This window comes from Nycticebus coucang, chromosome 17 (genome assembly GCF_027406575.1).
Source record: "Nycticebus coucang isolate mNycCou1 chromosome 17, mNycCou1.pri, whole genome shotgun sequence".
In the NCBI taxonomy this organism is placed as follows: domain Eukaryota; kingdom Metazoa; phylum Chordata; class Mammalia; order Primates; family Lorisidae; genus Nycticebus; species Nycticebus coucang.
The window spans coordinates 46,548,838-46,575,796 of record NC_069796.1 but is presented as its reverse complement, the minus strand read 5'-3'; the positions used below and the strand labels follow the sequence as shown (position 1 = coordinate 46,575,796).

General features: G+C 42.1%; 1 protein-coding gene across 3 annotated transcripts in view; it reads left to right on the top strand.

The window, feature by feature from the left end:
* DPYSL3 (dihydropyrimidinase like 3) overlaps nt 1-26,959 on the top strand; it is a 122,972-nt gene that overhangs the window by 52,604 nt on the left and 43,409 nt on the right. The window contains exons 1-2 of one of the 3 annotated variants that reach the window (XM_053566326.1): nt 8,082-8,170; nt 8,599-8,800. The exons of 1 other annotated variant lie outside the window; for it this stretch is intronic. In XM_053566326.1, the coding sequence (XP_053422301.1) occupies nt 8,762-8,800 (39 nt within the window). In that variant the 5' untranslated portion in view covers nt 8,082-8,170; nt 8,599-8,761. Of the gene's footprint in view, nt 1-8,081; nt 8,171-8,394; nt 8,801-26,959 lie in introns of those variants that run through there. One more of the 3 variants, XM_053566324.1, reaches the window with a different exon arrangement.

The following is a 26,959-nucleotide window of genomic DNA, read 5'->3' as shown; positions in this document are numbered from 1 at the left end:
GCCTCAGCCTCCCGAGTAGCTAGGACTACACAGCATGCCACCACCCCCAGCTAATTTTTTTTTTACTTTTTGTAGAGTCCAGGGTCTTGCTAGGTCTTGCTGGTCTCAAACTCCTGGCTTCAAGCAATGCGCCACCGCAGCCTCCCAAAATTCTAGGATTACAGGCATGAGCCACTGCACTCAGGCAGGATGTGGACATTTGGTAGGGATGTGATTCTGTCTACCACACTACACTGCTGGGCAACTTTCATCTGTTTTGCTCCTAGGGGTGTTAACCGTCTATTAAGTATCTCTATAACTCTGTCGGTCAGGTCTTCCTTCCTAGCTACCACACTGACCTTGGCACTTACTGGGATAATGCACCCTCTTGGCTTCTGACAATTAAGTGCTGCCACCTGCCCCTGTTGTTTCAGAGCCTAGTTTTGTGGATCATTTCCTGACTCCATCCTGGGATTAAGTAATATTTGATAAACTTTTGCATATGTAAGAGAATAAATTAATAAAATGAAAGTATGATATTGAATCCCAAATTCACAAAACGTGCAGTTCCACTGCCTTGATTTTCTTATGTGAATTTCACCTGAATGTCATGATACAAAAGTGGTTTTGGAAAAGTAGGAAAGGAAACTATCCTTATGGGGCATTAAATGTACATAAGCCTGGGTGGCGCCTGTGGCTCAGTTGGTAAGGCGCTGGCCCCATATACTGAGGGTGGTGGGTTCAAACCCGGCCCCGGCCAAACTGCAACCAAAAAATAGCTGGGCGTTGTGGCGGGCGCCTGTAGTCCCAGCTACTCTGGAGGCTGAGACAAGAGAATTGCTTAAGCCCAGGAGTTGGAGGTTGCTGTGAGCTGCGTGAGGCCACGGCACTCTTACCGAGGGCCATAAAGTGAGACTCTGTCTCTAGAAAAAAAAATAATAATAATAAAAATGTACATAAGCTTATATATGTAGTTCATACTAGACACTTTGGCATTTTTCCCAGTCCCATGCACATACATAGCTAAGAAACCTGGAAATCCTTGCTGAAAGGTGACTCACAGCAACAACTTTGGGAGGAAAAAGTCTTTTAAAAATTTCTGAAGTATTTTAAATAACTCAATCAGTATTTCTCCCTATGATCGCCAAGGCAAAGCTCTCAAGATTTTTTCCTCCAATATGAATGTAACTTTACCTGTGTGTCTAACATGTGCTGGGCCAAAAAGATCAACATATAATAATCTATCCCTCCCGCCTAACCTCACCCTATAACTCTAGCCCAGTGTTTGTTTTTATCTCACAGCAGACTTGAACCTATAGTTAAACTTCTGTGACACACTTATTGGTCAAAAAAAAAAAAAAAAGTAAAAAATATATACTTAATATGCTTTGAACTTCTTTTGAAAATAATTTATTTAATGGTCATTAAAAATTTTTGCACCACACCTAGGAGCCTCTCCCAGCACACCTTGTGCTGCAGCATGCCAGTTGAAAATCACTGCTCTAGCCTGTGCCTTTAAAATGAGCTGCCATCCCAGCTTACAGAGCAGACCAGAAGCTAGATTCTAGGGAGAAGGTTTGCACACCCTTGCTCAAGCTGGTGTACATTTGATTTTGCAGTCACCCAATGGAAATTTTCTTTTTTTTCCAAGACAGGGTCTCACTTCATCACCTTTTGTAGGGTGAATGCCCTGGTATCATTGCTCACAGCAACCTCAAACTCCTGGACTCCAGAGATCTTCTTGCTTCAGCCTCCCGTGTAGCTGGAACTACAGGTGCCCACCACAATGCCCGACTGTTTTTAGAGAGTGAGGTCTCATTTTTGCTCATGCTGGTCTGGAACTCCTGACCTCAGGAGACATTTTGGAGATTAAAAGGAAGACAAAGAGGCTTCGTGCCTGTAGCTCAGTGGTTAGGGTGTCAGCCACATGCACCAGGGCTGGCGGGTTCTAACCCAGCCGGGGCCTGCTAAACAAAAAATTAGCCAGGTGTTGTGGTGGGTGCCTATAGTCCCAGCTACACAGGAGGCTGAGCCCAAGAGTTTGAGGTTGCTGTGAGCTATGATGCCAAAGCACTCTACAGAGGGCAACATAGTGAGACTCTGTCTCAAAAAAAAAAAAAAAAAAGGAAGACAGAATATTCTGGATGTTCCCCTTCTGTCTATTCAATTAATCCCCTCCCCCATTAATTTGACTCTATTCCAAGCACTATAAAAGAGCTAGTGCTATAAAGTCAAATAAGATATAGTTTCTGATATAGATGTGTTTAACAACAACAAAAAAATTGAAACATTAAAAATAATGGTAGGAATAGCTGCCACCTAATTAACTTACTTTGTGCTAAGAGCTTCATAAGAATAATCTTATTTAATCTTCAGTATGTCAGTATGTTCACTGTCCTTTACTCCCCAATGCAATGTCCTCCCTGCCCTCTTAAATCAGCTTAGATCCCCTGTGTCATTCTCAGTTCACTTGAGTCTCTCTTTTTATTCTTAGTACTCATCTAGAGAAGCCTCTGTTCTCCACCCTACCTGCTCCATGCCCGCACATACGCAGCCATGTGTGGCTGGGGGAACAACCACATCCATGCTGGCTGGTCTCTCAATAAATTTGTGGCCACTATCTGAAGGGAATCTTTAGTGCTGCCAGACTCTCCTGGAAAATGATTTCATACCAACTCCTCCTCCCCTCTCCCAACACTTTCTCTCCTAGTCTGTCTTAGATGACGGCAGAGAAAACAGATGCAATCAGAAGACAGATTCATCAAGTCCTTCCAGGGAGTATTCCCAGCTACCTGCCTCTGTGCTAGTACACTCATCTCTTTGGTGACTGTGGTGGAACTGGTCTTGTTTCTAGTTGAGGGCAAGCCCTCTACTCAAAACACCAGATGTCACCTGTGCTGCCTGTTCAAGAACATACACAGAGCAATTGTCCCATTTCTTTCCTGCCTCTTAAAGTTTCTTTTCCTTATTGAATCAGCCCCATTGACATACAACCATGCTCTTAAATTAGATTCCTCCTTCTCTGCTGGCTGCTACTTTATTTCTCTGTCCCTATTTGCAATCAGATTCTTTGGAAGAGCTGTCGACATTAGATGTCTTCAATTTCCACTTGGATTTTTTCTTGAAAACACTATAGTTTTTACCCCCGTAATTTCATACAGAGTAGGTACTAAGTAAACGTTTGAATAATTTAATACACCCTCACCAATAAAACAAAGCAGTTTGATGTGGGTATTAAGATACACATTTTATAGGTGCTGTGGTCAAGGTCTTCTGTTGTTTGTTTTGTTTTATTTCATGTTTTTTCAAATTTCAGATTAATATGAGAGTGCAAACAATTAGGTTGTAGGTGAAGTTCCTGTTGTAGTTGTGTACCTCATCCAGATGTGCCATATACCCTTACATTGTGATCATTAGGTGGGAGCATACGTCCTCTGTCCCCTCCCTGTGGTTCCTCCCTTAAACCTGAATTCTCTTGTGTGGCATGTATTAATTTGGACCATGACAGTGTTTTTCATCCACTCATTAATTCTCAGTTTTCACCTTCCTTGACTTTTGCTTACAAAGCACATTATCTTCCTTGAATTCATTTTGCTTCTTGACCTTTGGAATACTGTCCTTCCACAGTGTTCCTTCATTGCCCACTCTCCTGCTTTTTTTCCTGTTTGCTCGTCTCCCCAGGATGCCTATTTACCTGAGACCTCCTGTCTACTTCCTTGGACATTTCACCTTGGTCATTTCAGCAATTTCACCTTCATTGCTGCTTATAATAATAACACCTATAAGCTGACAACTATCAAATTTCTGATCCAGATCTTCACTAAAGATTTCCAATTGGGAATATCCACTGGCCAGCTGAACGTTTCACTTGGATGTTTAATAGGAATGTCCACAAACACATTCCTGAGCGTTCCTGACAATCCCATTCCAAAATTTTCCCCATCTCATTTATGTGCCTTGAAGTTCATTGAGTGGCTCAAGTGAAAAAAATGTGCAATCCTTGATTCTTCTTTTTCTTCCCCTCCAGTCAAACCCATCAGCAAATACTGTTGGCTGTACATTAAAAGATATTCGGTATCTGGGCGGCGCCTGTGGCTCAGTGAGTAGGGCGCCAGCCCCATATGCCGAGGGTGGCGGGTTCAAACCTAGCCTCGGCCAAACTGCAACCAAAAAATAGCCGGGCGTTGTGGCGGGCGCCTGTAGTCCCAGCTGCTCGGGAGGCTGAGGCAAGAGAATCGCGTAAGCCCAAGAGTTAGAGGTTGCTGTGAGCCGTGTGACGCCACGGCACTCTACCGGAGGGCGGTACAGTGAGACTCTGTCTCTACAAAAAAAAAAAAAAAAAAAAAAGATATTCGGTATCTGACAATTTCTCATTATTTCTGCTGTTATTTGGTTCAAGTTACATCATCTCACTGGTCTTCTGTGACCTCTGTCTACAAAATTCCACCTCATACTCAATGCATTTGAGTAACTCTTACCTCTTTTTCCCTGTTTTATTTATTTCCAAAGTACTTACCACCATTTTAAATACTGCATATTTTAATTTTTTATTCTTGATTCATCTCTTTCCCCAAAATGTAAGCTTTATAACGCCATGGATTTTATCTGGTTTGCACAAATATGTGTATTCCTAGCGTGTAGGTACTCATCATGGGTACTCGATAAACATTACATGAATGAATTAATAAATCATCATAAAAACACTGTGAGTAGATAAGACCCTCATTGTAGAGATGAGGAAACCAAGGCTTAGAAAGTCAAAGTAATTTGCTGAAGGGCATAGAAATAGGAGGTTGAGTGAGCTGGAATGTGGGCTGAGATTCCCTTCACTCCCACATCCACATCCTGAAACAGAACACCATCAGGATCTTCTGATGGCTTCAAGACCATAATTCTCCCTTGGAACTCCATATCAATTATTATCAGCATTTTTAATAAAATTCATTAAATTAACACGAAGCTTTTGCTCTTCCGCATAAGCTTTGATGACATCTCCTTTCACTCTGTACTCAGGTACAAATCTATTCTACTGATCTATTCTTTGGCCCATATGTTGCCTTGGAATTTTCAGATTGTGTCTTACTAACAAAGTGATTCCTCACCATCTTATATCCAATGGAAGGGGGAATCAGAAACTGACCAAACCCCAATTTTGTTTTTGTATATTCTGTTGTCCTGCTTAAACAAAGATACAAAAAACAAAACAGAACAACATTAGTGGGGGCAGTCCCTGATCCCACGCCCTCTGGGATGCGGCTGTTAAATTCACGTGCTCTGAAATCTAAAGTCAGAAAACTCTAAGAAGCCATAGAGAAACAAAGATAGATATTTTAAAAATATAGATTCTAACTACGTGCCCTTTAGTTACTGAAAAGTTCTTTTTGCACCTACTAATCTTATTTCAGATACAATTTTTTTAAGTTCTTACTTTGACTCACCTAGGGATTATTAAGCAACTGCATGCACAAGGCTTTATTTCAGACACTCAGTGAACAAAACAGTTACAGAACCTGCCTTTAAGGAGCACACATTCTAGTCAGGGGAAGAAGGATAATATCTAATAATAAATTAATATTTCATGTAATAAAAATATTATGAAGATAAATAAAGCAGGCAAGGGAGCTAGCAAGTCACTGACGGTACTCTTGAATAAAGATATAAAGCAAACTCTATGAGATTTGGGACATTATCATTATTATTATTCTTCATTTCTATAATACCAGCACCTAGAAAAATAATGGCATGTAGTAAGTACAAGGTACATATTGTGTGAAAAATGAGAAGGAATGAATGAGAGATGGTGAAGAGAGCCCAGTTTGGAGGTTATTGCGGTGCTTCAGGTGATATCTGGTGGTGGCTGTACACAGGGAGAAACTTTGCAAATGGTGAGGAGAGACCATAGTCTGGAAATATTTAAAGACAGAACCAAAACATTTGCTGAAAGATTGGATATGGAGTGTGGGAGCGTGATTGAAAGAAAGAAGTCAGGAATGGTGCAAACCTTTGGCCTGAGCACAGCATTGATTGAGGTATGGAAGTCTGGGGATACGGCAAGTTTGGTGGCCAAAATTAAGTTTCTTTGGGACTGTAAATCAAGTCTCTGACTCTGTCTTCCTCTCTCTCTTTCATAGTTTCCTGAGATACTTAAAACCAAGTACTGCTGTGTATCCAAGGAAAACCATTTAGAGCCATTTTACTGTGGAAAACACCCATGCTGGTTCCATTCCTTTCTCTTGGCCAGACACAGAGGCATCCTGTGTTGATGGCTGTCTTCTTATTCTTGGAATAAGACAAGGAAGGCTTTTTCCTTCAGATTCATCTTAGATGTGTTATTTTGATTTAAGAAAGTAAAAGATGATTGAAGAGGACAAAAGAAGGAGACAATAGTGGTTTTTGTACATTTCTGATGATGGAAACAGCTTGACTGGATGAGCTGCTTATTATGTGTTTCTGTTGGTGGCTTCTCACAGCAGTCTGATCTGGAGGAGCACGTCACAATTCCCATTCAGCATGGCCTCTCGCATGCAAACCTGACCTCAACAAGTTTAACCAAGTCTTGTAATTTGAAGCAATACATATATACACCCCCACAAAATCATCAAGTGATCAAAAATAATGGTATAAATCTATTTAGTAAAAAGTGTTCTGGATTATAATGACAGTAGCAGAGATGACTCAGATGCAGAATACTCTGTACCCTCTGTGTACTTTTGGGTTTTTAAGGAAAAATTGGCAAGATCCCTTCCAGCAAGTTTGGGGCAGTAAAATCTCTGAGAAAGACAGAGAGCTCTGCAGAGTTCCATAGTATGTAGTTAATTCTTCTTTTACGCTGTTCTAAATATAATCCTCATTTGCATGCCAGTCCCCAGAATGCTTTGTAATTTCACAACTCTTGGCTAGTGGTCTCAGTACTTAAGCTGTAAGAACAAAGCAAAATGTTTAGGGCGTGCCTTTGGCCCAGTCTTTCTTTTCCCCTGTGTTTTGGAAAAAAGTATAGGGAGGTGACCTTTGCTTGGCATTCATTCTCCTTTCCAGTGTATCACAGAAATAAAGTGGAGACTGCTGTGGACTCTTCTTGTAAAGACTGCATTCAGTCCAGCTACCCAAGAATAACCAGAAGCTTGGATTAACTCACTTTGACAGGGAGTGTTTAAGGGCAGAGGGAGGGGGTGTCCTCAGATTATGTGAACAGGCCGGTTCATTTCAGGTTTATGGAAAGCTCAAGCTGGAGTATTCTGTACCCTGTTTCTGTGGATACTTTATATAGCTTCTCTAAGGCAAATAAGCCTTCGATTTAATGACAAGACGCTCCAGCGTATGATCAGTGGCCTGCCTTATAGAAATGGGAATTCAAGATACCTAACACAGACCTAGTCAAGCTTGGACATCTACAGAATTTCTATTGAGCAGGATATTAGGATTTGGAAGTGGGGTGGTACATGGAGACTCATCTTAAAAGGGTTTTATAATTTGTGCATAACAAGCCAATTTTTGTTATCTAAATTGTATGTTTGAGATTATTTTATTCAGGAGCACTGAGGAAGCTTCCCCCACCTCAGCCACACCACTCAGACCCCACAGCTAAAGGACGCCACAGTCTAGGGTTGAAAGACTGTGTTTTTGCTTCCAGTAACATACTAATCTTTGTCAGTTCTTCCTAAGGGTAAACTCATGATTGTGAGCAGTGCACGGGCGAGGGAGCGGTTGCAGTATTGCTCAAAATCCATGGCTGCGAACAGGAACGTGCCTGGCTTTTGCCTTCCGGCTCTACAGGTGTTTTGTACTTTTCACTCGCAGAGCAGCATTAATACCCGTTCTTCGATTCTGAGAATCAGGCAATGGAGTTTCTTTAAATATATATATTTGAAAAATTCAGAGAATGGTGGATGTTGACCGATACCGTGCTCCTCCCTGCCCTGCGAGAGTGAATCTTTGCTTTACATTTTTAATATGTATTTTCATGGTCTCGGGATCCCCATGGGCCGGCCGGGCTGCTCCGAGTCTGCCCAGTTCGCGCCTCCCCGAGGGCCCGCGCCGCTGTTCACGGAGCCGGCGACCAGCGGAGGCGGCGCCCTGCCCTGAGCTCTAACAAAGGCGGCAGCCGCCGCCTTCGGCCCGCGCTGTGGCAGAGGACAGTGGGTTCCGCCAGGGAAGTCCGAGGCCATGTACTTTCTGAACCTGGGAGGTGAAGGTGGGCAGTGGACCGGGGGCTGATCTGAGGCGTCGGCGCCGGCGGGGGTTTGGCTTAGAGGCCGGGGCGGGGGTGGGGGCGTCGTTAGCGCCTCCGCGCTCGGGCTGCAGCCTGCCCGCCCCGAAAAGTCCCTCGCGCCCCCTGGTGGCGGTGAGCAGGCTGGCTTGGCTGCACTCGAGAGTCAGGAAAAAAAAAAAAAGAACAAGAAAAAGTGGGTGAGGCAGATGCAAAGAGGAAAATCAATAGGGATAAGTGAGAAGAGGGAGGAGTCGCAGATCAACCATTCTTGTCTTATGGGGTCCCAGCTGGCACCGCAAAAGAATAAAAAAAAACAAAACCCGGTGGTGAACGCGAGCGAGGAGGGTGTGTGTGGCGGGGGGGTTCGGGGTGAAAGGGGGACCAGGGAGATTTACTATTGTCTCTGGCAGCCGCCGCGGGAGCCGGGGAGGGGGCGGAGGCGAGAGGAGGCGGCGGCGCGGCCAGCGCACCATTCACTCCACCTGATCTCGGGGCGCTGCGCGCTAAGGAAGGCGCGGGCGAGCAGGAGCAGAAGGAGGGAGGGAGACAGCTGCTACAGCCACCGTCGCCACCATGTCCTACCAAGGCAAGAAGAACATCCCGCGGATCACGGTGAGTTCAGGCGCCGGGCGCCGCCGCCTGGGTCCCTCCCTAGATCGCGCGCTGCCTGCTGCGCCGCGGGAGGGGGCGGCTTGGATCCCGCTGGCTTCCCTTGCCGGGTCCCTGGGGAGGGACAGGGACCCGGGGTCCGGGTGGTGGAGAGCAGCGGTCAGTCCAGCTGGCGCGGCGGGCGCCACACTGACTGAGCGACCCTGGGGCTTGGGGAAAAGAAAACAAAGAAGAGAAAACCCAAACAGAGGAGCAGAGAACTTTGGATTATTTATCCTTCTTTCCCACCGCCAGTAGTTGTGTAAGAGTGCAGAGCTCACGGCTCTCCCTGGACCCCAGGTCCGCCTGGGCTGTCGGTGTGTGCTGGCCCGGGTGGAGGTGTGCTTTTTGTTTAAGGATCTTTTTTGCTGGGCGATGTGTGGAGAATGACACCTTTCCCCGGGAGTAGTTGGCAGCCCGACCGCACCCCTCTCAGAGCTCCAGGGGCTCTGCCCGCTGCGCCGCGTGGTGGTGGGGTGTCTGGACCACCTGTCCTCACCATGTCCCCTTCTCTCCTCCGTTCAGCCCGATTCATGTTTCAGTATGTTATATTTGGGACTATACAGTAAACGTGGCTGCGGTGATTAACTTTTTGCCCTCTATGCATTTTATATTTTTCATGTCATTTCTCCCCATGATCCCAAGAAAGCCTCAGTTTTCAAGGCAGATTTTACTTTGCCGTCGAAGGCGCATGCTGTGTACAAGCGGTGTCCAACCCATTGTGTACAAGACAGAGCCACAGCAGCCGGCGGGTGTCAGATGGGCTGGGTATGCGCCCAGGGCGGGGTGGAGAGTGAACGAGCCATTATCAGGTACCGAAGCCTGGTAATCCCCAGCGTACAAGCAAGGCATTCTCCTGAGTGAAATACCGCGCCCCAGCCTGGGATTCTTTGGTGGTGCGCTGAGATGATAACCACCGAATAGTAAGGAAATATGGCAGGCCTGGATGGGCATTTAAAGAAAACAAAACAAACAAACAAAAAAACCCCGACATGTTAATTTAGCACGAAACTGTGCAATTGTGCTTTGTCTGTAGTGAACAGAATGGGGGTGTGTGTGTGTGCGTGGGGGAACGGGTGGCTACTCCATCTTTGCAAGGCGAACAAAGGAAGTGATCAGCTGGCCCCTGGGAGACTCTGTCTGCAGCCGCCCCTGAGCACAGTTTTACCTGCTACAGTAGTTAATTTGCAGGGGTCAGCCAGGTTTTGTTGTGGGCATGGGTCTGTTTGCACTTGTTCTGCTATGCTTGGAACACCCTGTGGGTTTGCAATTGAAATGCAGGACCTTCCCCTCCACAGGCAGGAATAAGCTTCTCTGGCCCCTAGTCCACTTCATTGTCAAGTGGTTTATTTTCATTGCAGCATCATACCTTATGCATGCACCTGAGCTGCACTCCACACAAATGCACCCCGCCCCTCCCAGCTGTCCAACTTCTCCTAGGGAAGAAACACACCCCAGGGAGAAGAGTTGAAGGGCAGGGATCTTTTTGCTTTGGGTTTAAAACGGTCCTCCTTTATCACTACATGATACCATTTACTTTCCATTATTGAAGAAATATCATGAGCCTTTTACAATGCACACTCTCTCAGTGCTGATTGTTTTGTCTTTGCAAAGAGCTGTGAAAGGTATTGTTTAATAAAAACTGATTGAGACAAAAGCTCAATTTTATACTTAGCTGCCTAACTCAGGAGATTAGGCTGTTACGTGCTGAAGGTATATGCTGAAGGTGTGCTGCAAGTATATGCCCCTTGCTTTACATCCAGGATGTATGTGTCAGTTTTCCTGTTTGGCATAGGAAGAGAACCTATATTTTTTTCTCCTGGACTGCAGTGGTTGTTCTTAGGGACTCAGCTTGTGACATGACATTGAGGGCCACGCCCATTCTTCTAGGTATCATTTAAGCCACCTTTAACAAAAAAGAAAGAAATTCATAACTTGCTTTCAAAGCCCCAGTAAATGTGGTTGTTCCCTAATCCCAGGGCCAGATTTGTAATGGGTTCTCTTTTGTTTCTGTTTGAATGATCTTCCCTGGGGTACATCCTTCATTTTCAATGCAGCTTCCATCCTTTCTTTCTGTGCGTGGGGCGTGGTGCTACATAGCAGCCTCTGCCTGGAAGCTGGGGCTGTGTCTCCAGCGCCAGTAACAGGAGTAGTCAGTGTTTGTGAATTTCTTCAGGCTATCTTGTATTCATTGTTAAAAACCAGGGGGATAAAAGGAAGGGCAGGGCAGGAGAGGGGGGTTGGTCTTTTGGGATAAGGAATTCATTTTTCAGTTCTTTTCTTGCTTTGTGTGCATGTGTTTACAATAACTAGAATTCTGTTTTACAATAAAGTATTTTTGTTTATCTCCATGCCTATAGAAGATTATGGTTATGTATATACTGTAAGGGTTGAGAGGTCCCTCCTAGATGTAAAGACATAAAAATATGGACACAGATATACACATATAGAAAATATGATTAACATTCTAAATATAACATGTTTCTCCTACTGTCAGTTCAAATACATTTTTAATGGGTAATATTACGGAATTTGAATTAAATTTCCTATGTCCTCTATATTCCTTTCTGGGAAGGCTGCCCCACCCAGTAGCTGAGGTGTTGCTATAATTTCAGGACTGATGGGGGCAGTCTTTCTTGGCTCTGTACGCTTTGCCTCCCTGGGCATCACTACCCTCTGCCACCATTTTTGGGCCAGAGTAGAGTTTGGGGGTGGGGGAGTTGTTTGTTTCTCTTCCACCTATTTTTGCTTACTCTCCTAATATTAAAGCATTTTTACTATCCTGTTTTTATTGAATTTTCTGTGGGGGGGGGGGAATTGGCTAGGCCTTTCCCTGTGGGTAACTCAGTCTCAGATCTTTATTTGTTCCTTCTGAGATCACCTATGTGAATTATTTGCTCTCTGTCTCCACATTATCCCTTTCTTTTAAATGCCAGGAACTGGCAGTTTGGAGGACTGGGGTACATCCTTAGATGTACATCAATAGATCAGACAGGGGACCTTGAATCTTCACTGTACAGTGTAGTGCCTGGCTCACAGATACCTAATAATTAGCAGTTAAATGAATGAATGAATTCAAAGTTGTTCCTAATAATAATAGCTCATGCCTAAGTGTTCATTTTTTTATGTCAAGAATTGTGCTATGTGCCTTGCATGCATTGTCATTTAATTCTGGAATCAATTGAAAGATACTATAATTATCCCTATTTTATCGATTAAGAAAAAACTTAGAAAATCAAATGTCATTTGTTTAGGGTGAGATATAACATAAGTGATAGAGGCAGGGCTCAAACCTACATGTCCAGTTGAAATCAAAATGCATCTCCATCACCATCACAGTCCTTTTGGTGTCTTTGCTTCTGCCTTCACTGTTCCTTAGCATTCGTAGAGCAAATGATTACAGACTTATTTCTACTGCTGGAAGAACCTGTGATGAAGTAAAGTTTTTTTGCCACCATCAACCAATCCATAATGTAGTCTCTGTTACCTTTTGTAGTAAATAAATATAAGAAAATTCTGGGGAATAGTAACCAACTTATAAATTGTACAATTAGAAAATTTTGATGTTATTGTTTTCCTTTGATATAAGCTACAACTTGAAGCTGACCACAGGAGTAGTTAGGGCCCTGTCACTTACTGGAACCTTCACAAATACCCATATCCAGTTAAGGAAAGTGAAACATAGGTAGGTGAAGTCAGTGATCCAGAGTTGCAGAGTTTGGAGGCCCAGATGGAAATCAAACCCGGGTCTTATCCAACTTCAGCATCTCTCACAGGCACCTGCTTCTGTGATTTTGAAAGGTATGGATAAAGAGCTCTAGAGAGTACTCTCTAAGACACAAATTACAGAGAACTGGGTTTTTGTGACTACAGTACTACCCTGTTTCCCCGAAAATAAGACATCCTCCGAAAATAAGACCTACTTACAGGAAAGATAAGACGTCCCCTGAAAATAAGACCTAGCGCCTCTTTGGGAGCACACCTTAAAATAAGACACTGTCTTATTTTCGGGGAAACAGGGTAGTTAGATTTTTGTAACTACTGTCTTGTAGATAGTATAGTTGCATTGTATTGCAAGTTGGGACATTTGGGAATTGCTGGAAGGATATGACCAACCTGGAAAGTTCAGTCTAGGGCATGCAGCCAGACTTCTGTGATCTCGCTTGAAAGGGTGTGATTGTGAGTGTTGTGCGTGCCATGGGATTTTTTTTAAGAAAGGGGCCTTATGAACTGGAGGAACACTCAGATTTGCAGCAGTTGAGCTGGGGCCTCGAACTAGAATAGAACCCGAGGAAGAGACAAGTACAACCCCACCCCTAGATCTGTGCATTCCTTTTCTTGCTTCAATAATGTGTTTCTCAAGAATGTTAGGGCATGGAGGACTAGAGTTTGGGAGACCAAAAGTAGAAGAGTCACCCCAAACCAGCTCTGTGTGAGGCATGGACATTTCAGAGTAAAAGAGGGAAGAAAAATATCAAATACTGAGGAACGGAAGACTTCTTAGATATCTCATAATGGAAATCTCAGTCTAGACCCTGCCTGGGGTGTTTATTTGGTACTTTATAGTTTGAGCAGGTATGTGGTGATTCCCAGCCAGGTTATTTATTTTTCTCAAATACTAGCAAAGTGCTTCAGGTGTATAAAGACCGCTGAGTAACAGCAGCTGTGATTGAGCCAGCTGGACACTGGGGGGAATTCTAAAGAAAGTGATTTCTAGAAAGAATTCATGTCTATGTGGCAGAATTGTCAGTTTATGAATAAAAATCCTCTCTGCTTATCTCACTGGCCTATTGAGAGACTCAAGTGAAGTAATGATCATATGATCATATGTAAAGTGGTTTGTGAACCTTGGATGTATTCAAGATAGTGAACACTTTTGTTTATCAAATCTTGACTACCTTGGAATGTGAAAATTAGCACATTAATTGCCATGGGAGTTGTATTTAATTTACACTAGTTTTGAGCCTAGAGCCTCGTGAAGCATATATAACTCACACATCTCTTGACTTACGTTGACCTAAAGCATAGTGGCCCCAAGGAAGAAAACATTTTTTCTAGCGTGGCAGTCAATGTGTTAATAAAGGAGGATGACAAAGGTCTAGTTTAGAAAGAGACTACTTAGGAAATGATTTTTTAAAACATGAATTTTCAAAAACAAACAAAAATAAACACAGTGTTATATAAAATCTTTGCTATTTTTCTCGCTTTAGGTGTTTTACAGTGTTCCTCAGAGTTATGCTTGCCATTCATTTCTGACAATCCTGTAGAGTCCATTCGCATGCTCTTGAACTTACTACTCACTTATTTTGCTTTTGTTTTTGCTTTGTTTTTTTTTTTACTCATTTCCTTTGGGTAAATATCTATTTTTACTTTTTATTTATTTATTTATTTTCACTTGCCTTTGAACTTCAGCACAGAAACTCTTCCTTAATCTAAATATAGGATTTCTAAACATAGAATTTCCCTAATTCAGTTGAACTCTGTATTGTTTTCTAGTCCTAATCAGCTTCTAAGCTAGAGTGACATAGGCGATGAATATTTTTTTCCAGAAGTTTCTTCAGAACTTGCTTTTCAGTGGCATTTGTGGTCTTTTTTCTCAGTTGGAAAAAATAAAATAGAATTTGAAAAAGGACAAAAACATCCTTTAGGTCCTAAAGTGCCTTCTAATCTTTACCTATTGGCATAGTTTATAGAACTCTTTGTGTTTGCTTATTACATTAAAGAATTCTAAAATATTTATAACGGTAGGCATATATCCTTGGGATGTAAATGTGCCTCCCTTTGATTAAATCAGTGCTTCTCATCAGAAAGGCACTGGAAATTTGGATATGTCACCACTTTCTGAGATGATATTAATTAGAGTGATGAACTGCTCCCTAATTACTCACTCCTTAAAATCAATGTTCAACTTGACCTTTTCTCCTACTTTCTCTAGGTCAGTGGGAAAGAAATGCCTTGAGCCCAAGGCACCTTGGAAAGCCTAGAGAAATACGCACCTCTGTTTTCAGAATTCTCTGAAGTCCCTTCTTCATCAAATTCAATATATGTCTATTTCAATATATGAAATACGTCATCCCTCCCCATGTGCCCTCCAAAGTAGTTGGTGGAATAGGATGAGACCCTCAATTTGGCCTGTTCTTTTGTTCCCAGTTCCTGTATAGAGTCCTATGTAAAAACTACTTCTCTTGAGGAGTTAATTAGGTTGTAGGGAACTCAATGGTTAGAGATACTGGACTAAACATAGTGGAGCTATTATTGACAGCCACTATTTGTCAAGTGCCTGTCTTAGCACAAACTCCATGGGGTATCTCATTTAACTCATAACAAATCACGTAGATTGTTTCATTTTGTTCACAACACCTCTTACAGCTATAATTATTAACTGCCATTTTGCATTCTAGAGAGAGGCTTAGAGAAATTATGTAACTTGACTCAAATCACACGCTAAAAAAGCAAGATCCTTTCATAGGCAGGAAAGCAGCAGTTCCAAATGCACTGGTGACTTCTCATTCCCCCATCGCTGCCAGTGTTCAAACCTGTTAGCTCGTAAATGTGGGTCAGTGTTCCCAGGGTGGAAGGAGTGGGGATGGTCAGAGCAAACCTATCCCATCCCTATTGGAACAACAGCTGAGTGTATGTCCTCCTGCCAGTGGTTCATGCGTTGCTTCTGCCAGCTGTGTGTGTGTTGTTTGTTTCTGGCTTTTCCCTAGGAGCACCTATGCAGGGTGGAAAGGAAGATGCTATTTTTCTGCCTTGCTCAAGTACAGATCTGAGCCCAAGGCACCTTCTCACTCCATCCCTGTCCTCTTCCCAGACATAGAAGGAGCTAAGCTCCCTGTTCCCCTTCAGCCAGGCAGAGAAACATTGACAGGACACATGCAGCCCTCTAAGCCAAATTGGGGGCAGTGGGGAGCTCCATGGTAGCATTGTCCAGAACCAGAACCTATTTGGGACATCTGGAATTCAAGGACTCATTATGGCTTAATTAATCTCTTTTCTCTTCCTGTGGAAGTACTGGGCATTGAGATGCAAGAGATAAAATGAGGTTTTATTTTTTAAGGAAAGGCTTGAGGAAAGGAGCCCTCATGTTTTATAATGCAGTGTAAGGAAGAGAGTACCAGTACCTTGTGGTTCAGGCCTGCCCTTGCCTCTAATTTACTAGTGACTTTGGGCAAACCCTTATCATCCTTCTCAGAGTCTGCATCAATAAAAGGAGGACATTACACTAGAGGTCCCTGCCTGTGCAAATGAACCTGTGATCCAAATTCAGAGAGGAGCTATAAGTCCTTCCCATGAGGAAAGAGAAAGCAGGGAGAAAATGGGTGAGAGCAGCAGTTGTTGGCTGAAACTCAGAGGGAACAGCCAACATCTGTGTTGGATAGAAGGGGCTTTGCTTGCTTTTTACCCTTAAAAACCCAGCCTCTTTTCTCATTCAAGGAGTGGACTTACTTAGTACACTTTGTGCAGAAGAGAAATGGAATGATGATGATTGATAGATCCTTTGCTTACCAGAGCTTTAGTATTAATTCAAATGACTGTTATTAAACTATACCACGATTCATTTGCTGTCACATAACGTCTCTCTTTTGGATAAGGCTATCATTGATAAGGGCATAAAGGCAATAATTACCCAAAATCTAGACTGGTTAAATGAGCACGCAAACAAACAGAAACCAACTGTGAGCCTGTTTATACTCACCAAGCTTTTTTCAGCTGCTCTTGTTAATATTTTAAATATGATGGCTGCCATCCAAAGGAAATAATCTACCCCCAAAGGCACAGTCCTATCATGGCTACTCCATGAGGAGAGGGATGGTTTTTATTTTGCTACCACTGAATCTCCAGCACTCAGTCTTTGGTACATATTAGGCCCTCTATAAATATTGGCCGAATGAATATTTAGGAATAATTTCAGGATAGAAGATGACCTGAAAGTGCACAAGTTCATTCTTGTCTATCATCTTCCCTTCCATCAACAGATTTCTAGAACATTAACTTTTTAAGACTTAAGATGATGCCAGGCTCTAAGGAAGTGGCATAGACTCACTGGGCCAAGAGAAGAAGCATGACAGCACCTCAGCGGAACGAGCAAGTCATTGTAATCCGGGGCCTGACATGGGCACATGCACCAGCGAGTCCATGCGTCACTTGTTCCTTTCTTCTCTGGCCTCCATACCTCTCCACATTCTGCATCTGGGCTCGTTCTGAGCTAGTTTCAGGGGCCTACCTGGGTACTTCTTGCTTGCAAACAGAAACATTATTTCTCATACTGCAGATGACATAAAGAATTAATATAGACCATGACTCTTTGAACCAGGATGCAATGTAGAGCCTAACTGAGGCCTCTTTCTGCCTTTACACATAAACTAGAAAGTCATTAGTGTTGTTAACACCAATGAGATAGGCCAGTCAGCATTTGTATAGCAAACTCATTGTTTTATGATGCAGTGTAAGAAAGAGCACCCGGGAGGGTGTACCAGTACCTTGTGGTTCAGGCCTGCCCTTCCCTTTAATTTACTAGTGACTTTGGGTAAACCCTTAACATCCTTCTCAGATTCTGCATCAATAAAAGGAGGGCATTGAACTAGATGATCCCAGAGGTTCCTGCCAGTGCAAATGACCCTCCTGGATCATTAGCTAAGGAGTAGCTCATAGCTCTTTTTGTTTCTCTATTAGGATTGTCCCTGAGAGTGGAATGTTTGCATTTTTGTGTATGTGTGTTCTCTCAAAGATTTTCAGTCTCTTTCAACTTACCCTGCTGCACCCGTCACCTTTTTCTGAGTTTTATTTGGAATTATTCTTGTTAACAGCTTTTATTCTAAAATTCATTCTTTGGTCGAAGAAGTGGGGACAGTGAAAGCAGATTTTACCAACTTCATCTCTGGGTACAAACCATATAGCTTACGGTCTCAGCAGGTCTATATGTAATAGTAATCACTAGATCCTTTCAAAGGGAGCGTCTATAAAGGAAGGCAAAATGGGAGAATTAAAGTACCATCATGAAACCCAAAATGTTTGGTTAGAAAGCTACATGTAACATAATCAGATGTAATAAAAACATTTTGCTACTTTTTTATTGAATCAAAGATATTTATTGATCACTAGCTCTAGAAAAATCAGTTTAATAAGAAGAATTCACATTTATTGTACCCACTCTTAAGTACTTTTGATTCATTATCTCCTTTAACCCTTAAAACAACTCGATTAGATAGATGGATTTCCAACTAGGTCTTCTCATTATATTAATGAAGAAATTTTGAGAAATAAAGTAATTTGCCTAAGGTCACATAAGTGATGCTTAAGTGCTACAACCAAAATGCAAACATACGTTTATCTGACTTAGATCCCCACCATATGGTGCTACCTCAAATTCTGCCTTCTTTTATCTTTTCCCACCTCTGGAAACCAGTTATAAATGTTGGTTCCAGTTGGCGTTCACTTCAAGAGTGCAGCTAAGCCCTTGTCTGCATATGTTTCCCATGAGGCAGGCATGGTCCAGGTGAGGGGAGAGGTGAAGAATGGCCAGTTGGTGCGTGGGGTTGGCTCATGGGCACTGCTTGGCACCAGGACGCTCTTCGGCCTTCTGTTAGGAGCAAGCAGTCTTGTTTACTGGCTTGCCATTGCTGTACTCAAACAAGTTGCCAGGGAGGTGACCCCAGTCTCAGCAGCTTTGCATTGAATTAGCAAAAACAGCAATTAGGGATTCTTCTTACCTGTGAATTTGAATGCCACCTTCTCATTTCATACCCCTTGCTATCCGCCCCAGCCTCTTAGATAAATTGTGAGCAAGATTCTCTTGAGGTTTGACTTCGGTGCAGCTCTGGGAAATTTGTAGTCAGAATATCCTTAGAGATTTTTTTTTGAGACAGAGTCTCAAGGTGTTGCCCTGGGTAGAGTGCTCTGGCATCATAGCTCACAGCTATGTTGCAGCTCAGTTTTTCCATTTTTAGTAGAGACGGGGGTCTCACTTTTGCTCAGGCTGGTCTCAAACTCACGAGACTCTGAACTCCACCCTTCTCACCCTACCAGAGTGCTAGGATTATAGGCGTGCACTGCGCCTGGCCCAGATTTTTATTTTTTAAGTCTGGTTTCATCTTATAGATGAGAAAACTGAGACTCAAGTGGTATGAAATGAATTAGAGCCTTTTTCTGGTTTACTTTGGGGCACTGAGATTTTAAAATTACCAAGAACTTTTTTTTTTTTTTTCCATTACAAAAAAAAGTATGATGGTTGGGGAAAACTTTACCCAAAACACAAACAATGACAATGAAAGAAAGCTGCAATGAAATTACTGAGAAATAGCCACTGTAAACTTCAGGAGTATAACCCCTCCAGAAGTTTTTCTTATGACTCTATTACCGTTTATTAAAATGGTACCACACATTGTTTATGCTGTTTTATGTCTTGCTTTTCATTCCACAACATATTATGACATCTTCCCATGTTTTAAATATTCTTCCATAACCTAATTTTAAACAGCTATATATTATTTAATTGCTTGGAGAATTTAGATAAATTAATTCCATTTTGTCTGAATTTTTTGGTTGTTTTCCAGGATCTTTGTATTAACAACAAAAAAAATGAAAGGACAGATTTGTTTTCACTTGCAGTTTTTAAGTTGAAGTCAAGTTAAAAGCTACTCCAGGATGAGAGGTTGAGAGACTTGCCCAAAGTCACTCCAGCTCACAAGTGTCAGACTATAGATTTAAATCTCAATACCTGTACTCTCAGCTTGGTCTTCTGGTCCCCACTTCAGTTACTTAGTTGTGTCATTTTCCATGGAAAATTCTGCTTTCTCTCTGTTTGCTTCAGCTCTTGAATGAGCACATTTGTTTTTCTCACCACACCTCGCTTGCCTCCCTGCCTTGTTGAAGCTGTTGACATTTGTGGAGGTACACAGCGTCTTGGGACCTGAAGCTGCACAGCTGGAGAGGAAACATGGCCAGCTCTTTGTTCCCGGCTCCTTAATGGCTTAACCTATAAGCTTGGAAGCTGGTTTTAATTTTACATTTTCTGTGCCTATGCATGTTTGTTTTTAAAACTTTTTCCCCCTTAATTCTTTCAAGGAGACCTTTGTTTGAAATCATACACTCTTTTCCCTCAAAGGCAATCTGTGCCCCAAATCTTGATGAGATTACTTTGTTTGGGGATATTGATAAATTCAGAGTGGGGTTTCTGGCTTATCCAGATAAATTGGTTTAAATTATGGCCTTACAGAGAGCCAGGTCTTTAAACAACTTACAAAGTTTTAAGGCAATTGAATGTAATCTGCCTTGAGAGACTCCATCCTGGGTTTATTCCACAAAAAAGGTACATTTTATTTGGTTTTGTTTATCTTTCAGTTACTTCATGGCATGCTCTATCTCAGACCCCTTTTTACTATGAGAGATCATGGGGAAAACGTAGCTTTGTTTGGCTAAGGGCAAGAGAAGTAATAAGGGACCTGTTATTCAAACCCTTTCATTTGAATAATTAAGAAAATGTGGTTCAAAAAGAGAAAAGAATTTCCCAAAGGTCCCACAGTAAAATAGGTTTAAAAGAATGAGGCAAAGGACTCATTTTTCCCTTGCTGTAGTTCAGTCCTTTTCTTTGATTAATACTTTTGATTGAGGGAGGGGGAGAGTAAGACAGTGTTATGAGAAGAATTGTATCCCCTACCCTCAAATTCACATTTTTGTTTGACTTCAAAACCCTCATTATGCTATGCTACTTCCCAGTAAGGAAGTTAATTTAAGCTGCTTAGGAACCATTACCTATCAAGCTGTTTAATGTTAGGAGGAGGACTAAATGGACTTCAAAGTCTCAGTGACCTGAAATCTACTTAATTGATTAGGCAAGATATATTTGGCCCCTGATTTTAGGGAAAAAACAGATCTCAGGGAAATTTAAAATGATAATCAGTATATTTGCATTTCACTGAAGAGTCTTCCCAGTGGCTCACACCTTAGCTCATCTAAGTGAACAGCTACATGTAATGAAGAATTAACATTCATAGTGATGAACCTCAGGCCCTAAAGAAATTGGACCCATCAAAGGAGTATCAGTTACCCACGCTGGGTCACATTTGCTAAAGTAGGAAACCAGACCCGTATGTCTATAACATGAGCAGACTTAGAAACTCTGTATGTCATGGTTTTACAGTTACATACTTCAGGTATATTTCGCAATAATAAGATGTGATAAATATGTAGTTAATCAAAAAATATCAAATTACTGTGAGCTGCTGATAACCCCAGGTGTTATAATATGTGACATACAAGGTACTTTAAATAGTAAAATTTAGATGGCTCTGTTAGAGTTGCTTCCTCCCTGTCTTAAAGTTGTGAGGTCTATCAACATCTAAATATATAGGTTACATTTACTTGGACTGTAATATAAGTAGACACAGTCCAGCTAAGTAGTGGGCTTTGTTTTTAGTGGATATTGTGGTTAAGTCCCAGCTCAACTATATGCCAGCTATACGACCTTGTTGACTTTACTTTAGAAGAGAATCTTATTTTTTTTATTAAGTCATAGCTGTGTACATTAATGCAATCATTGGGGTACAGTGTGCTGGTTTTATATACAGTTTGAAATATTTTTATCAAACTCATTAACATAGCCTTCACGGCATTTTCTTAGTTATTGTGTTAAGACATTTATATTCTGCATTAAGTAAATTTCACGTGTACCCTTGTAAGATGGACCATAGGTGTGGTCCCACCTCTTCCCGGAGTTTCCATTTCACCTACCTGCTAAGTTCATTCTCCATGTATAATAACCAGGGAGATCCTTTAAAAGTGTATATCAGACCAAGTCACTCTCTTGCTCAACCATCTCCTATTGCACTTCAACTGAGACCTGGACTGTGGCTTTTGAGGTCCCATGCGGGCTGTTCCTGTTTACCTCTCTGTCTCTAGTCCTGCCACTGCCCCTTAGTGATGCTTGGCATTAGCTGTCCTCACCTCGTACTCTCCCGTGGACATGGCAAGTTCATGTCCAGTTCAAAGCTTCCATGCTTGCTGTTCCCTTAGAGTGGGGAACAGCCTTTTCTAGAATTCAGATCATTCAGATTTCTGTTCAGCTGACAGCTCTCAAGCATGCTTTCTTTGCAGACTTAATCAAAAGCAGTTCCAGACTCTCTTCTAAGCCTTTATAATCCCCTTATCTTTTTTCTAAATTTACCTGTCACTACTGAAGTTATACTCCTATTAAGTAGCTCTCTTGTTCTTTTCAATTGCTATGTGCCTTATTTTGTTCACTATTGTATCAATAGTACTGTGAATAGGAGTCATTTATAAACATTAATCAAAGGAATGAATGGGTAAATAAATGAATGGAAAGTCTCACTGCTCCTTTACTTTAAAGTAATAAGCTTTCCCCAAGTTAAGTGATTTGGGGAGAACAGGTGTCAAGGAAATAGGGTCATCAAAAGGCTACCAGACTATCTGCTCCATGACACTGTATCACAAGAACTAGCTCAGTTTACCCTTGAATGAATGGAATGGTGAAAGAAAGATGAAGGTGTAACTTGTTTGCTGTCTTTTTAGGACATAATTTTTAAGACATAATTTAATATGTGTCACAATATACATCTTGCTTTGGTAGGCATCTGTAACTGTAAACTGCAGTGTGAAATATTCCTGTGCAGAGACACATCATAAAGGAGCAATTTCAGAACTTTTCCAAAAGAAGATTTTTATCCTGTATAGACTCGTAGAATGTTAAAGAGTGATCATGGGAAAGAGAAGAGGTAGTTTCATGGCTTTGCAGGTAGGGGTGAAGTCTGTAGGCCTTTAAGCACAGGCACCATATTCCTGTAATGTTAGCATGGTCTTTGCCAAGGGTAAGCAGTTGTGAATACGATCAGAAGGTGGCCATGATGTGTAAGGCCTTAAAACTTTGGTGAAAGTGAAGAAACCTTTTATTATATGATTAACCTCTCCTTACCCTCTGATTTTTTAGTTCTGATAATTTTTTTTTTTTTTTTTTTTGCAGTTTTTGGACGGGGCTGGGTTTGAACCTGCCACCTCCCGTATATGGGGCTGGCGCCCTACTCCTTTGAGCCACAGGGGCCATCCAGTTCCAATAACTTTTAAGTGGTGCCTCATTTGTATTTATTTCAAGGGTTTGTTTTTGTTCAAGGTCTCCATGACCTCTCGCAGTCCTCGTTCTCAGAGCATCTGCAGTTTTCTATGTCAGTATAACTGAAAAATAGCCACTGCTTTAGTAATCATCTGCCTATCAAATGAAAGCAGAGCTATTGGCATACAGGTTTTTAGGCAGGTGGAATGCTGTGATAAGAATGATCAGGGCAGCGCCTGTGGCTCAGTGAGCAGGGCACCGGCCCCATATGCCGAGGGTGGCGGGTTCAAACCCAGCCCCGGCCAAACTGCAACAAAAAAATAGCCGGGCGTTGTGGTGGGCGCCTGTTGTCCCAGCTGCTCGGGAGGCTGAGGCAAGAGAATCGCGTAAGCCCAAGAGTTAGAGGTTGCTGTGAGCCGTGTGACGCCACGGCACTCTACTGAGGGCGGTACAGTGAGACTCTGTCTCTACAAAAAAAAAAAAAAAGAATGATCAGTCGTCACCGTTGTCTGCTTTATCAAGAGTAAATCAGAAAAGAGAGTGGACCCCTCCATCCCCTCCCTTACTCATCTACCTCTACGGCAAGTGGGTTTGGATTCATATAGGAAGGTAGTTGATAGATATCTAGTCCCTTACCCACCCTCTCTCTCAGTATATACAGAGGGTGCCAAAAAAAAATATATATATACACACCCTAAGAAAAGAAAAAACTTGTATTAAATTTGTAATACTCAAGTCACATTTGACTTCTGCAATCACAAGAGGTGCTCGATGTGACTTGTGTTCATCTTTTGATATGGTATATATTGAGTATTACAATTTTAATACAGTTTTTTCCTTTCTTAAAACGTGTATACCTTTTTGGAGCACCCTCTGTATCTGTTGAGAGAGAGGGTTGGTAGACATCCAGATGGAAGGCTTTGGCCTGAAAAGTTTAGGTTCTAACTTTTAGAGGATCCCACTTTTATCGAGTGCCTGCGATGCAACAGAATCGGTACTTACTCCCAAGGGGAGTCCTTTAGGGCAGACATCATTTTCCTTATTTTACAGTCGAAATTCCAAAGCCCTTCTCTTTTTTAAGCATTCTGTCAGGACACTCTCGCAGCCATTCTCCGCTTGAGTTTATAGGCTGCAGAATGAATGATGATGCCCCCTCTTTGCTCTCCCAGTTGACAGCCCCAATTTCTGAAGCCTGGACTCCAAGGCAGAGCAAAGTGGGGGCCGTCTCTGGTCTTTGAAATAGCCCCTTCCTCCCTCTCTCTCTCTCCCTTGGGTCCTTTCCACGGCAGTCTCAAATGACTGGAGCACCACAGCTGTACGTTTTGTTAGATGCACCCACTTTAGGACAGTTTCAGGAACCTGCATAAGCCAGGGGCTGTGTGCTTGTAGCCACAGTCCCCAAGAAGCCCCCACTAGCTTAAAAGCATAATGTCAGACTTGGAGAAGAATCTCTGTTGCCCCCACAGATAGGTGGGGATCAATCAGCTGTCTTTTGAAGGTACTGCTTGAACATTCCAAGGCCTGAGCCTACATTCCTTCTCTGGGAATTGCATTTTGGCTGGTTTTCAGATTTAGTAAAAAGATTTCTTTTTTCTGAGAAGCACTAGGACAGGACTTCTTTTGGAGATAGTAGGCTTTCCTGTCAAAACCACCTGTCAGTCAGACAAGACCACCTGCTGTTGGTGGGCCCTAGATGCCGCACATCCTTTTCTGTCCTAGGCGGCGCTTGGCTAAACCATCCCTTTGTTAAACTCTCCTTAATAACTCAACCTGAGTATTCCATCCATTTCCTGCTGGTGCCAAGTGCTAAAGGTTGTTACTTGTTTTGTTTTTGGTCTTTCCCTGACACTTGTTGTTACTTTCTAAGTTGTTCTTTTCTTTATCTCCGGCATGATCATTCTGTCAACTTAATTTTTTTTTACTCTAAGTTGAATTTTACTTGTTTTCTCAAAATCCTTCTAAGGCTCCTCAGTGTCCAGAGAATAAAGGTGGAACTCCCTAGCTGGCTGCTTCTCACATCCCTCACTTCAGTATCCTCCGGGGCTCTGCTCAACTCCACAGCTTCCCAGTGAAACACATTTCTTGCACTGGTACCATTGGTTATCCCAAGACTGTTATGTGGTATCAGACTATGAACAACCTCCCTAAGCTTCCATTTATCAATTCATTTGGGGAATGTAACAGTACATAATTCATAGCATTCTACTGAGGATTAGTTGAACAAAATATACTTAAAGCTTCTAATAGTTTTTGGCACATAAGAAATTATAAGGGTTTGAACACAATAATTAAGAAAATGACATGAAGGCTATGTTAACCAGTTCGGTGAAAATATTTCGGACAGTATATGGAACCAGCACATTGTACCTCATGATTGCATTATTGTACACAACTATGATTTAATTAAAAAAAAAAAGTTTTGGATTTTGGAGCATTTTGAATTTCAGATTTTTAGGTTAAGGATGCTCAACCTGAACTGAGAAGTGGCTCAACTAAGCGTATTTCAATTTGAATTTATAATATGATTTTATCTCATACTATGTTTAAAGTGGCCATGGTATGTAATAGCTATTATTAGACTTTACTGTCTTTATACAGAATAAAAATAATTAAATTGCAAAAAAAAAAAAGAAGTTTTTAGTAAAAGATACATATGAATATTTTTTTCCCTTCTCTGATCAAAATTTCCTGTGGCCATACCTGTATGTCCAGATCAGCTACTTCCCCAAGATTCATACCAGACCAGGTCTCTGTGGACCCTTCTTTGATTTCTGCCAGACGGAAGATTTCTCTACCTTTCTGTCTCCCCATTTCCCTCTCTCTTTCTCCCCCCATTTTTCTCTCTTTTTCTTTCTTTCTCTGTCAATTAATAGACTTTGCATTTTTTTTTTATTTCAGACAAAGTCTCACTTTGTCACCCTTAGTAGAGTGCTGTGGCATCATAGCTCACAGGAACCTCAAACTCTTGGGCTCGCATAATTCTCTTGTCTCAGCCTCCCTAATAGCAGGGAGTATAGGAGCCACCATAATGCCTGCTATTTTTTTTTTTTTTTTTAGAGACGGGGTCTCACTTTGGCTCAGGCTTGTCTTGAACTTCTGAGCTCAAGCAATCCACCTGCCTCAGTGTCCCAGGGTAGACTTTGTCTTTTAAACAATAGTTTTAGGTTTACACAAAAATGGTGCACATAAACTACAGAGAACTCCTGTATAACTCCCTCTCACTCCCTCCATGTGCCCTAAGTGTCCCCTAGTATTAATCATCTTGCCTCGGTATAGTGTACATGGTACAATTGATGTACATGGTATCAATTGATGATTGATACATTATTAAGGAAAGCCCACAGTTTATGTTAGGACTCAACTCTGTTGTACAATTCTCTCAATTTTAACGAATGCATAATATCTGTGCCCATCGTGCTGGGCAGTTTCTCTGCCCCTGGCATCCTCAGTACTCCATTTATTCTCCAGTTCATCCCCCCTCACCCCTGCCCCTTGCCACCGGTAATCACTGATCATTCTCCTGCACTTACAGTTTTATCCTTTGCATTATTATTTGTGTTCATGGCGTACTTGGCTTACTGTTTCATCTTTGCTGCTCCACACACCTAACGTAGGACTTCATGGCCAGTAATTACACAAGTAGATATTTCTGGAACGAATTACTAAATTTGTTTATCCTCAGAGTCAAGACTTGGATTGAAATTTCAGGCCCTTCTTCCCAGTGGAATAGGCATTTGGCTTCTGCACAAACTCAGGGGCTAATGGGACGTGGCTTCCTGTTTGACCTAAGCTGGATCCCAGTTCTCCAGTCTGCATGTGTTACAGAGAGCTTTCCCCCATGGCTTGTGTACTTGAGGCTTAAAAAGGAACAAAGCAACGTAAAACAAAACAGTAATGAAACACAAAGCTTTCATATAAATACAGACCAAAGAAGGGTGGGATTTCGTTTTCTAAAGCACCAACTTTATATTCTGGTCCTGAGCAACATGTTTCTTAGGCACTTTGCCTATAATGGTAATAGCTGCCTTACATGTATACTGCAATTTGGATTTGACTTT